Source organism: Rhea americana, unplaced genomic scaffold (assembly GCF_003343005.1).
Source record: "Rhea americana isolate MKP2758 unplaced genomic scaffold, rheAme1 scaffold_50, whole genome shotgun sequence".
NCBI lineage: Eukaryota > Metazoa > Chordata > Aves > Rheiformes > Rheidae > Rhea > Rhea americana.
The window spans coordinates 1,613,476-1,627,675 of NW_028186646.1; the positions used below are offsets into that span (position 1 = coordinate 1,613,476).

Below are 14,200 nucleotides of genomic sequence, written 5' to 3' on the forward strand. Positions count from 1 at the left end.
ATGTGGTGACATTTTGATGTTTATAAGAGGTGATAATCTGATATTATTGAGAACTACGGCAAGTTTATTCATCCAGTGTTGGAAATAGAAATAAAAATACTGTAAGCTAAAATACAATGGACATTCATATCCATTTGCTACTTCTTTTTACCAGTCATTTATATGACTTGTTTTGAGGCTATCAATCACATTTAATAGAGGGCAGTATCACTACTGCCTGAGCTGAACATATAACCTAAGAATGAAAGGATCCATTTTTCATTACCAGTTTGAGTGGAATATGTTCAAAGAACCAAAGAGAAAATGACATACAAGTATTTCCACAACAAAAGGTCTTCTCCCCCTGCTGCTCCACCCCCAAAAAGAGGTCTCAGTCTTCCGTTGSTCTGAATCCAAATCTTACAAAGCAATTATATTTCATATTTATTTCAGAGAAAAATCTGGTCAAAATCAAATGCAAGAACAGTACAAAAGCTTTTATTAGTAAATACTATCAAGATGGAAATCTGTTCAACTACGGTACGAAAAATAAGGAGACACTGACAATTTGCCATCTAATGAAGACAGAGAGAATATCTAGAAACCTAAGTATAGAGCAAAACACAACAAAAACTATACTATTTTTGTGCTACATGAAATAGCCTACAAAAATAAGGTAGTTAGATAAACACACAAAGCTTATGTAGAAGAGAAGAAAAGCAGGTGTTATGCACAATTATTTTATTTACTCACCTTAATTTGTTATCAATCATTTTGGAGATATTTTTATTTACCAGAACCAGAAACAAGGTCAATTTCTATAACTTAGATTGTGTATAAAGAGTACCTTCAAGAAAAATTTTAGTTAGCTTACAGTGTTCTAAAAAAACCCAGTGGTGTTAGGGAAACTGGAATTTCACAACTCAAGGTTTATTATACCAAGAGTAAATATTTTTGTGTCAATAAGGTAAACAAAAGCAACAAGTGCAAAAGTTATGTTAGTGCTCTTGGAGTTGACAGGATTTGAGGAATCTTTCAAATGGTCAAAGTAAAATAAGAATTGATGTTTCATTTTCAAAAGCAATGTGAAATTCTATTCCCTCTCTGCATGACCATCATGCTCACTGTTTTTCATTTATTAGAATGCAGGTCAATATGTATAATCTGGGGGCAGGAGGAACCAAACAAACTACATGCTGGCTCCAACATGACCGATGACAAAAATCAAGTAGTGGAATGTGCAGTTTTCTAACACAGTAATTCAGTAAACATGCTATAGAGAAGGTACTGAATTACTTCATAATGAAAATGAAAATTCTATTTCAAAGGGAAATGCTTTATTTGACTTACTACTATTTAGTAGTAAAATGCTTTATTATACTCCGCAAATGTATCTGCAACATGTGTTTGCACCTACAGATTATGCTTCTTTCAAACTTTTCTTTTTAATTTAATATTACTGTGGTTACATCGTGGACAAAACTTAGAAATTTAGAAACAGAATGGCTCTTCTTTGCAGAAATATAATGAATTGCTATTTCTTAAGCAATTCAGATAATTGCAAATGCGCAAATGACAAAAATCTAATTTAATTTTGCATAAGAGTCAATAATGTTACTTCTTCCCAACTGAGGTTAGTATTAATTGATCCATTTTTAGTTTACATTATGCTACTGGATATTTTTAATGCTTCATAACATATCTCAATTTTTTGTTTAAAACTGTTTTATTAGCAGATCACAGCTATTTCTTATTATTAAAGAAACTGTTGTATAAATAATGACCTCGTCCTGCACAGAGGAATGTTAACTCAATATTTGTTAGGGTATTCTAATATTTTATATAGATTTTTTTTTTCTTCTTCTATAGTGCATCAAATTATCAGGTCTTAGCTTTAGGTTCCTTTCCTCCACATAAAGTAAATGTATATAATCCTAATTAGTAGTTTACAAATCCAAAAGCATTAAAGTACAAAACCTAAGAATAAATTGCTGTAATTTCAGAAGAAACCTAATAGAAGTGATTGAGACTTCTCTTTTTAAAGAGTATCATAAAGGTGGCTGTATCAAGTAACTGCATTATTTTCCAGATTATATTTCCAAAGTTCTGGTCTATAAAAATATCCAGTTCTAGCCAATTTAGTTAGTTTTAACCAGAACTGCTTTGTTAAAAAGTGCACACACCAGAATAGACTTACATCAGTTATAGTGTTCAGAGCAGTATCTGCACCAATGCTGAAATCTGAACCCGGTACATTGTTGGATACAGTTGCAGGAACCATAACCATTGGAACACAGAATTCATCATATTTCTCTCGGGCCGCTGACAATTCCAAAAGTCCGAGGTACGCCTGTTGGGCACGGGCATCGGGTGAAAAATTAGGATGAATAAAATAAGGGCAAGGTTGGAATGACAAAATGGGAAGGGCCACAGGGGGAGCCATTTCTACCATAGCACACTTCCAAGTCAAAGCATTAAAGAACCGCTAAAATCTAACATATATACACACAAAAGAAAGCATTAAAAATAGGCATAAYTTTAAAAACAAACAATAAATAAAATTTTCATTTGCAAGGGAGTACATAATTTACACAGACCCAAATGTTTTTTACAGGACAAAAATACACTACAGACTAGTTTCCCAATCTTCAGGTACTGTTTCTTTCCTTTTAAAATCTTAATATTACTGAATTAGGGTTATACCTAACAAGGTGAGTGGGGGAAAAAAGGTGGTTGGGTGAGGGAAGCATGATCTATTCCTGATCAAAAAGTATTTAAGTATGTTATTCCTGGGGAAGAACTGCCCAAACACTTTCCTGAATTAAGATCTCACAAATAAATATTTTGGTTAAAATAGAAATACATTTCTAGATTACTTAGATTTTGAAATACAATATATGAGAACAAGTGGCTTAAACAAGGGACCAAAGTACAACTATTGCTAAAGCTTAAGAACTGCTACAGGCATGTTCTAAGTATTAATACATTATCTGGAACTTGCACTGAGGAAATCATTAAAAACTTTACTTTTTAAATAAATCTCACCTCATTTATCCATTTAACACACCTCATTTTGCAGTTACYAGTGATTATCTCAAATGTTTGCTTTCCATATAAATCAGCAATTGACACRTTTCTGATCCTAAAAGCTGTTAATGATATTGCAGCATATTAATGCTGTAACATCAAATATAGTAGTAACTAAACATTTTACATGAAGTTTGGGGAAAAAACAGTCTATTCTTTTTGTTAGAAATTCTGTTCTACTTAAGACATAAGGAGAAATTTCTATGTACCTCAAATCCACCAATAACCATTAGGGCATTAATGTTGTTAGTGCGCATCTGGTCAGCGATCTTCTCCAAATATTTTGCAGGAAGAGTACTAAAAAATAATTAAGCCAGAGGAAAGGTAAAAATATAGACACTGCAGTAACAATAACTACTAAGCTGAAAAAGTAAACTCTCAGACAACAATGAAATAGTTTTAATTTTACTTATCTATCGATACAAGTACTCCTTCCTGATTGTCAGTAAGTAATCATGTCACCAGTGAAGAAATGAAGAGTTGTGAAATCCTTATAAGTCTTAAGGACCATAAGGAATTTTTCAGTGGAGRTTCAGATTCCTGTTTCCATTCTCTTCAGAATTGATACTTCAATATCAAAATACAAAGTTTGAACTTGATGACTTAAAAAAAATTAAAAGATTTAAAGCATTCCATGGAAGGAAAAGAGCACAAAATCATATGCAGGGTATATAGCATACTAGAATTCAACATAACAATTGACCAAAACACTGACATTACCGTTTTGTACCAAGAATTGATCCTCCTTGACCAGTCCAGCCTCCAACATCTCCCCAGCTGATTTCCTTTATCTTGAATTAAAGTTAAAAAAGGAGGTTCTGTTAAATAATTATCCAGTTATTCCTTCTCTTGATATGCAGCAACTGCCAAGTATTGCTTAAGGTAAAGATGTTTTGGCAGCACCCATTAATAACCTGACAAAAAATACACAGTACCAAGAGCATAACTTAAGTTCTCATGAACTTCTCTCATCCCATTTTTGTCTATTTGTTCTTCTTCCTTCAGGTCAGGAGCAAACAAGGAGGTAGGATGCATCACATGATCCTGTTTTCAAATTGTCTCTTACTGGAGATGAAACAAAAATCTAAAACTACATCTTTGAGCTTAGTTTGGGGACTTATGGCTCCATCTAGGCAAACCAGGGAGTAGAAATGGACAGGTCCTGTATTCATTTTCTCCTTAGAACACTGACTGACACCCAGCATTTAAAGCAGAGGAACAGAAGAAACTAACTAATCYGGAAAAACACCTTTAAAAAGCACCACTGGATGCTCCTTACAGCAAAGGAAAACAGATGCAACAACTCACTGCACAGAATCAGTGGTTCTGTGGAAAACTTACTATATGGTAAAATGTAATATTGACCAAACACTGAGGGTGAGATTCTTCTGAACTAATTTTGTCTCTCTACAGCAAGTGATTAGCAACACTAAAGATAAATGAATCTACATATAATTTGTGGAATTTAGAAATACTGTTACAATTTATAAATACTGCCACAACGCATACTTTTGTGAAATAAAGTCTCTAGAATCAGTTCCTCACAATGATGTCACAAAACGCTCCTTCAAGGAAGGTGACAGAGGTGGTGGTGTGGACAGGGATACACAGTACTGTATTATCCACACATGTAATACTAACCTTCCCTCTAGCAAAACCTTCAAATCCATCAATGACAGCAAACATTTTATGGCCTTCAGTTATGCCAACTCTTACTGCAGCCCTCACCGCAGCATTCATTCCAGCTGCAGGAGCACCAACATTTAAAACTGCCACATTAAAGTTAGTCTGCAAAAGGAAAAAAAAATAACAATTTTTAATAACACTTTCATTTGTACATCATGTTTGATTTTTCCGACATATGCAGATGCTAAATACTGGAATGTACTAGAGTAGTTTTCAGATCTCCTGGAACCATGCAAAATTTAAGGTCAGCTAGAAGGTACATAAACTTATTTGTTCCATTTGTGGAACACTACATAGAAACAAACAGTAAAAGAAGACAATCTTAATTTTTGTTTGTTTAAGACTTTTCACCAGTTTCATCTGATTTGCCAGTCAAGTCATTCAGGTTTTTATATTATAGCTCAGCTAGGTTCAAGAAATGCGATCAAAGTTATCCAACCGGTTTCATATTATCAAAGAAGTAGTTTGTTGCAAGATACGCCWTAGGCAGCCAAGAAAAACATAGGAACCAGTTCGATTAGTTCAAACAACAAGGCAATTGAGCATATTTCATCGATTAATACACAAAGCAGAACAATGATAACTTTTAAATTACAACATCAGCCAGGTTTTTAGACTGACTGGCAAGAGTAGTAAACAGRAGCACTCAGATCTTTCACAATGTTCATATATAGTAAGTGTTCCGATATTACACTGTGACAAATTTTAAAGTATTTCCTGCTGACTTAAAGTTAACTGTGTTTATACTGTCTCTCCTCCTGTAAATTTAACATGACCCATGTAAATGCTCTATATATGTTGCAGTAATTCCAACRGAAAAGCCTGAGACATCAAATATACATTTGTAATTTAACCACAAGTAGTTTAAGAGAAGATTCTGCATAAAAGAAAAAGATCGAATATTTTTGGTATATAACGTGTATATACATTTATTTCTGTTAGTTATCACTTCTATTCAAGTTAAAACAATTCTGTGTAAATGGATGTAAGCACTACAGTCTGAACATTCCAAATGTCTATATTCACACATTATAGCTATGAAATACTGCTAAAAATACTACCAAAATAGCTTTAGTCTATATACTTATTTTAGGTGTACAGGTGTAAATATTATTTATCTTATATAGATAGATAGATATAGATATATATAAAATGTAAATACTATAAAAATATAATCAAAAAAAWAACTTTAATTTGAGGTATTTTATTGTAGTCCCTTTAAAAGGCTTTTGATAGGTTTTCTTTCATTTGTAATTAAGTTTCCACAACATGTTATATAGTTTTTTTTTTCCAAATTAAAATGGTTGATTGTAATTTACCTTTGGAAGCTCAGCATCTGGTCTTTTATGTGAAAGTAATTTGTAGGTGTTAAGGTTGTTTTCAAAGCTCCTATATAAATATTAAGAACAACAATAACAACATCAACAGTAGCAACTTTCAACTCATCATTATTTGAGAGAAACTACTGATTTTTTCAGAAACTGATAAAAAGTATTAGAAATGTTAATTCTTTATACAAATCTGAGATCTTAATTAGGTTGACTTCCTAGCATAGAAACTGCAAAACCAATATTCTGCCTTTACAAAAAGTTCTTTTAAAAATCAAAAATGATCCTTTAGAAGAAGGATCTCTCTTTTTTTTCAAACTGCCTTTAGACTTGAACTTCCAAATCCACRACCAAAGCAACACTATGTCCAGAAAATTCATCAATAGAACACTATCCCATTTTCTATGGCAGACCTGCAAGTTCATAATTGAGATGAACAGACAAGCTTTGCGTGTTTATCTCCAAAAAAGACCATTAAGATTTTTCATGTGTTCTGTTGATGTGAGGACATGCCACATATTTAAAATTACTGTATTTATATAGTGWAAAAGAAAGCAAGTTCTACATAAAAACTGCCCTTCCATATATGATATTAAACCTGAATGCAAATAATACCAAATGCAGCAACTTCCATTACAATGCTGGATTTAAAAAAATCTTAATCTTCTTTCTTGCAACTATCAGTAATTACTCTATATAAATAGTACTATCTTAACAAGTAAAACAGGTTTTTAAGGATGAAGACTGTATACTTGCTAAATCCTTRGCTGAAAATACTGCGTAACATGTAGTCTGATCAACCAACCTTACCTCTAGCCGAATTAAAGAAGTTTTTAGAAACAGTTCTCTAATATAAGGGCCAGTATGTTATTACTGTTTTTACTGTTTTTTCTTTAATATCTGAAAAAAGAACACTAAAAAACACCTATGTCTGTAAGATAATACTGTGAAAATATAAAACAACTCTACAGAARGCAAGTGAGTTTTATAGATTTGTGATGAAGTATTTTATTATTAAATGATTTGAAACAGAAAACGCTTCGTCAACACATAATATTGCAGAATGTTCCCTTCAATACTGCTGTTGGAAATTGCCAGCTGTCTACAGACAGACTTATCTTAGGTGAAATTGACTTCAAAAATCTTGCTTAAACATACACATGGTTCYTATCAGTCTGCTTAAGCATCACAGAAGCTCTTTTCTTGGTGTGCTAGAAAGTCATCCTAATATCAAACAGTCAGTAGAATCTGATACATTACTGAACTAGTCATCTTATTTTTGTTCTTTTTTTCTTATTTATACATATAAAATTAAGAATTTCAATATTGTTCTTAAGCAACTCTTCCTGCAACAGCTATACTCCTGTTTCTCAAATACAATAAAAAAAATCAAAACTTGCCAAAAAAACTTGCCAAAAAAACTTGCCAAAAAAACTTGCCAAAAAAACTTGCCAAAAAAACTTGCCAAAAAAACTTGCCAAAAAAAAGAGAGAGACAGGAAATTAAATTATTTAGGAAGAGACGTAGAGACGTCAAGCACTGACTGAACAGCAAGCAATTTACCCTCTGCTAAAACAAATACTTTAGTATGAATTATGGGCCATACCTTCCACGAAGCCTCACAGCCTCAACAAATCTTCCTTCATCCATGGCTTTCTGTACTTCTTGAGTCTTAAAAGAAGTAGTTGATATTTAATTTATTTAAAAGAAAAGTAAGTTAATCACTTAATACATTTCTGTAAATGGATCTTCCTGAACTAGCTTTCTAAAGTGAAAATTAAAAAATGMTAATATCTGACTAATGATGCTCTTATCATATCATAGCAGAAAGGAGAAAACCAGAGTAGAAGAGACACCAGAGGTCTCCATGAAAGGGCAATATATTTATTTTGTATTTTCAGTTGTTCTTGTGTTTAAGTTGAAGTAGCATTAAATAGTTTTGGTGAATAAACCTGACTGTTGTATGACACAAATGGATGCAAGGTCTGAAGAAATTTGTTGTAGAGATAAAAGACAGATGATCTGAAATAAAATTATTTTTAAACAAATTTAAAAATAAAATCTTCTTTCTTGTTTGTCCGTGGTTTGCAAGTAAGTAATAACATACAGAATATGCTTAAAGTTCATTATTCCTAAATGCTGATAAGTGTTACACACATTTCCATCAGTGTGTTAGCTACAACAGACCATTGATTGTTGTGTACAGTGGCTTGTTGTAGTTGAACAAACCGGCTCTTTGCCAGTAACTCACCATCTGCACACACTCCATTAAAGGCAGACGGACTGCCTGATTTCCAGACAGGGACACAACACAGGCAGGAGTATCTGGAGTAGCTTCCAGAAGAGCAAGTACGGCTTCCACACCCATACGGCTTGCCTGAAAACAGAAAGTGTTTGAGTGTTCAAGAAAGCGCTCACAATCAAATGGCTTTCAATCACAGAAATGCTCACGATTTCTCTGTAAATGAAGATGAAACCAGTTACTCCTTGGTAGCTGAAGTTACAGCAAGTTGTTTAATACTGTATGATACACAAATTAAGCAAGATTGTTCTCTGCTTTTTAACCTTGCTATAGCTTGCTCTTGTTCAAAAGCTCCACTCTTCCAAACTCGAGCTCTTCAGTCAGTTAGTTCGGGACAACAATTGCATTTGTCAAATTCAACAAATGAAGAATATTATTCATTTGCAGGATGGGAGAGGAATCAAAACTTTAATAAAAAGTGCTAAGGGAGTAGAAGTGAACTGCCTAATTGTAGCATGTGTAGTAGTTATTGTAGGTTCACTCACCAAAATTCTGTCAAAAGCTGATGGGGTTCCACCTCTTTGCACATGACCCAAGATAGTTACTCGAGTGTCAAAACCGAGCCGCTGAACTACAAGCTGCAAATAATTTCAAAATATAGTGGTTCTGTTAGCCATTATTTTATATATGCATACATTAGCATTACACTGTGCTCTAAGTGCTATTGAAGTAATGAAATTCTACATAATTCTACCTAGAATTAAACTCCAGGTTCCTAATCTAGAGGAACATTTTCCTTAATAATGTAATCATTAGAGTGCAGTGTTTTAACTGCAGAGAGTTACAATGGCTTCTTTATGCATGGTTCTCAACCTTCYTCAATCTCAACAGGCCTAGATCTTATAATTAGAAAACTTGAAAGAAGTTCAACTTCAGTATGTTTTCTTTACTCTATGCTTCATCTATGTGCAACACTACATATCCTGAAAGATTCTATGAGTAGAACTTTAGTTAAGACTTGTAACCTTAATTTTGTTAATTTTTTAAAAGGTTGGAGAAGGTTTTTTTGTTTGTCTTTCTCCTTGCATTAATAAGTGTGTGTGTGTGTGTGTGTGTGTGTGTGTGTGTGTGTATTTTAAGTTTTAACTAGCTGGAGTCTGTAACAAGCATTTCTTCTTTCATAAACGAGTAACAGCTATTTAACGTATATTCACTTTAATACTGCACAGTTTAATATGGACTTTGGAAAACTATAATTCTATATTAACAGTCAAAGACTCTCAGTGGAGCACCATGTTATTGATACTAAAAAGTATCTGATAGATATAAAAAACAGAACAAGTAAAGCCTATATAAAGTCGAATTTTCATAATTCTTTCCTGTCAATGACCGAATTTTCAACTTCTCTTYTAAAAGGGACCATTTCCAAGAAAAACAGAGTAATTTCAGCCCAAAAAAATGTTTCTTAGTCACCAATAAAGTTTCTGGCAATGTAACTGTTTAGGGAAAAAAATAAAAAAAACTCCACCTTTCTATAACATAGGCATTATTATTTCACAATGAGTGGGACAGACTATTATTTAAATTTCACAAGAAGCATAAAGTAAAATCAGATAGTAATTACTMATTTGAGAAATTTTCATATTCCCTATATATTAAGGCACCCATGAAGTGGATGTTRTTATTAACAAGCCCTAAATAAAAGACAAAGCAGAAATCACATTATAAAGATGTTGACACTTACATCCTTAACCTTCTCTGATGTTATAGGTTTGTTGTGACAATCAATAGCTCCTTCAGCTACAATAATAATATTCAGCCTTTTCTTTCGTGCACGGTTCTGTAACAAAAACAAAAGCACTTCCATATAAAAAAAAGTTTTAAAATGTCTTACAACACAAATTTGAAAGCAATTGTTACATTTTAAACTGCACATATTTGTAGAATTATTTTTTATGCTTGATTATTTTAGAGTTCTCCTACATTTTACCCTCATAAGAGAGTTTTACATGGGTAAAGTGAAATGTCTTGCATCAAATTAACGAGGAAATGTACACACTGGTTATATACAAATAGCCTTACATAATCACTACAGTACATCATATCATTCTTCAAGCAGTTGCAGAAGGCTAGAAAGGAGCTTTTTAAGATTAAACATCGCCAAAAGCAAAGACTTGCCGAAAGGTCTAATAACATTGTTATTAAAAAAAAAAAAAAAAAAGTATAGAGTGATTTAAATAAGCATTTGCAAGGTATACATAAAATCCAAAACATAGGAATAAATTACCTCTGAAAGCTTAACACACATTGAATCCTCCCATCCTTCTTCTGGAGGGTATTCGGGAATAAACACCCAATCTGCACCACAGGCTAAGGCACTAACAAGAGCTAGATACCTAATAAACATAAGTAATTAGACAATTACGGTTCAGATTTCTTAATTTTTCATAGTTTTATCTGCACTAAACACAAATAGTTTATGACAGTACATACCCACAATGTCTTCCCATAACCTCCAGGACAAATGTCCTCTGATGGCTGTAAAATAGGAAAAATAATGAACTCCAATACTGCAACTCAAAAATTCAAACCAAATTCCTGCAATTAGCAGCACGTATCAGACAATATTCTGGGTTTACCATACTGGTTTCAGACTTCATTAACAAAATACAATCCCTTATTAAACATATTCCTTCTTTATAGATCTGCCATAGCATAATTCACTTTCTCTGCTACTTTCTTATAAARCACATAYGGGTAGTCAGGAGAGAAAAGCTAAGCATTCACTTGACGTGTAACTGTAAGTATGCATCATTTAAGAGCTGCAATGATATAGTGTAACTTTTTTGTGTGTTCAAAATACTTAGTTGCTTGAATTTTATCTAGGGAAAGCTTATACACAAATATAGGCTACTTGATACTATTATATGAAGATACAGATTCAAGTAGTGTCTGAATCTTTTCTAGAACAGTAGGTCTGGGAAACATTAAAAATATTTAAAAAGTCTACTCTGTAGGTGATTCAGTCTGTACATTCAGGTGTTTGAAGTAGTGTCAGAACAGGAATGAGGAAAAAAACAATGGGGGGGGGGGAGGAGGGGAAGGAAAAAAAAATGCAAGAAATACAACCAAAAAGAACTTTTATTCAGAGCCTATGAATATCACATATATATCACGTATACCAGGTAAATCCTCAGCTATCACACAGCAATAGGAAACTTAGTATTTGAAGCAAACAGTTGTATATTTGTTTTAGTTTTCTATTATATGCACACTTTACCTCTGAGCAGTCGTCATGATGGCATCCACAACTTCAATGATTCTGTGCAAGGCTGAGTCAGTCCCTATGGTCATATCAGTGCCACAGAAGTCATTATCTATGGATCCAACCATTCCCACAATGTTGAGGTAAGCATATTTTTTAACTGCATCTTCATCAATTTTTCCTGTAAAGAAATATCCAGAAGAAAAGCTGTAAGATGAAACAAATTTTTCACATTTTAGACTTATTGCTAGGGTCTCTTGTTTTTATAAACTGAACATATCTAATTGAACATCATTTAACGTTTAGATAATAACGTTAGTTAAAGCGAAAAAGAAAAGCCAATCAAACAACCACACATGAGAACCTTGCATAGAGCTCCTTACAGTAAAAGATGAAACAAGAGCTTTTCAGTATTTCGAAGTGATAAACAGATAATGAAGTTTTGTGATCAATCCTAAAATTGGTGTTTCACACTTAAAGAATAGCATCCAAATAGTAGTCTCAGTGTATGATGTGTAACCAAAAAAACAAAAGGACGCAAACTGTATGTGACTGGGCGTATTCAAACAATCAAAAAACAGAAGAAATAAAAGGTTAGCATTAAATTTCTGGAAAAAAAATGTTCTGCATCACTGAAAGGCTCTGATTTCACAATTAATAAGCAAACAGAGCAGAAAAGCTCCTATTCTAAATCCTAGTGTGCATCTCCCAGAACATCAGTGAAAACGCTGAATCACCCAAGAATTCTCAAGGAACTCAAGGATGAAATACCTTAACCTCTTAGGTGCTTAAAACTGTGTTAGCCTCTGTGGATGGGATGGTGGCAAATAAAATGCCAAATTTTAGCAGTCAGAGAAGGATTCTAGAACTACATACCAGTAAGCTTAATTTCTACACCAGAGAAGTTAGTAGAAATCATAATGAAAAAATAACACTAGTGTCCATACAGATAAATATAGCATACTGAAGAAGACTCAAAAATGTCTTTTGTAAATGGAAATCCTTTATTACAAACCTTTTCTAGAGTTCCTTAGCTAAGTTAATAATGAACGAAAAAGGGATACTTGGATTTCAAAAATGTCTTTGAAAAGATCTGTCCCCAAAAGCTTTTGGGAACAGTAAGTAGCCATAGCATAAGAAAGAGAATGCTTTTGCATGGAGTAAGCAACATGAAACAAAGGGCTACAGTAAATGGTAAGGTGCGGAAAGTTACCAACGGAGTTCTACAAAGATCTGTATTGTTCAGCATATTCAGTAACATCCTAGAAAAGGGAATGAGTAGTAAGGTGCTACATTTACCAATTAAACTTTTGATAAATTATTTGGGTAGTTAAGGCGTGGGCTGACTTTTAAGAACTGCTGAATGATCTTGCAAGATATAGTAAGCAATAAAGTATCAGATGGAATTCAGTGTAGATAAGCATAGATCAATACACATGAGAAAAGTATCCTAACATCACAAACAAAATAATGCTTTAATAAAGATTTTTAATCATTGTTTTGAACCCTAGTGTTACAAGAAATTATTTTCATTAATAAATCAGCTTCAATACTCAGTAGCAGTCAAAAAAAACCCAAATCAAAATATTAGAGGATATTAGGAAAGGAACAGAGAACAAAGATTAACAAAGATTATTATACTACTGTGTAATCCATGGTTTGCCCTCATCTTGAATACTGGGTGCAGTCTGGTCCTCCCCACCTCAAAAGGGACATGGTAGAACTGGAAAAGGTTCAGAGAAGTGGAAAGCTGATCAAAGGTACAGAACAACTTACATATAAGGAACACCTAAGCAAGCTAGGACTAGGACTTTTCCATCTAGAAAAGAGATGACGAAGGGGAAAATAAGACAGCTGTAACATCTTGAGTGGCATGCAGAGAGGAAGCAGGATCGATCATTTACTGTTCGATCTAACACAAAATAGAGGACATCAAATAAAACTAGCAGCCAGCAGAATCAAAATAAACAGAAGGAAAAGAGTCTTCATAGTCTTCATAATCTAGTTAAACTGTAGAATTCCGTGCTACACAATGTTTTCATGCAAAAATTTTGTATGCATTTAAGGAGACCATATATATATTAAAGGAAGAGAAATCCTTTGAGGGTTGCTAACACTGTCTAGCTCAGGAAATCCTGAGGACACAAATGGATGGAAGCTAGGAGAGTACTTACATGCTCTGAATATCATATAATACCAATATAACATTGTACAGGTCTGTCCTGTTCTTATACTCTTCCCTAAACACTCTTTTGGATGCTATCAAAGAAGGATATCAGGCTGGACACACCTTCAGCAACTGCCACTTAATTTCCTGAACTTAAATAAAAATGATATTTAGGCAGGAAAATTAAAACAGCAAACAAAGCCTAACTTGTAGCAAAGGAATTACTATCTCTAAGTGGATTTGGGGGCAAAGAGATTTTCAAGTAGAAGCAGTGAAGAAGCAGAAGTTCAAAGTTCTGAACCTGTAAAAGATTCATACAGGGGAAAAATGAAGAGAAAACCCCCAAAACAACAGCAAAGTCCACCCCATTTTGTAGAACTACATAAGCACTTTTAGGAATACCACATAGACAGTTGCCTAGTAGATTATTTGATCTTTTTGAGCCT

The 14,200-nt window shown here is 33.4% G+C and overlaps 1 protein-coding gene across 4 annotated transcripts in view; it reads right to left on the reverse strand.

Annotated features, from left to right (window-relative positions):
• Positions 1–14,200, reverse strand: part of PFKP (phosphofructokinase, platelet) — a 45,894-nt gene that overhangs the window by 14,460 nt on the left and 17,234 nt on the right. For 2 of the 4 annotated variants that reach the window (XM_085317675.1, XM_085317671.1), the window contains exons 5-16: positions 11,603–11,768; positions 10,816–10,860; positions 10,610–10,718; positions 10,067–10,162; positions 8,868–8,960; positions 8,332–8,457; positions 7,687–7,751; positions 6,072–6,141; positions 4,708–4,854; positions 3,787–3,857; positions 3,276–3,363; positions 2,177–2,329 (exon numbers count right to left, since the gene is read on the reverse strand). In XM_085317675.1, coding sequence (XP_085173801.1) covers positions 2,177–2,329; positions 3,276–3,363; positions 3,787–3,857; positions 4,708–4,854; positions 6,072–6,141; positions 7,687–7,751; positions 8,332–8,457; positions 8,868–8,960; positions 10,067–10,162; positions 10,610–10,718; positions 10,816–10,860; positions 11,603–11,768 — 1,229 coding nt within the window. Of the gene's footprint in view, positions 1–2,176; positions 2,330–3,275; positions 3,364–3,786; positions 3,858–4,707; positions 4,855–6,071; positions 6,142–7,686; positions 7,752–8,331; positions 8,458–8,867; positions 8,961–10,066; positions 10,163–10,609; positions 10,719–10,815; positions 10,861–11,602; positions 11,769–13,231; positions 13,301–14,200 lie in introns of those variants that run through there. The other 2 variants (XM_085317673.1, XM_085317672.1) reach the window with 2 other exon arrangements.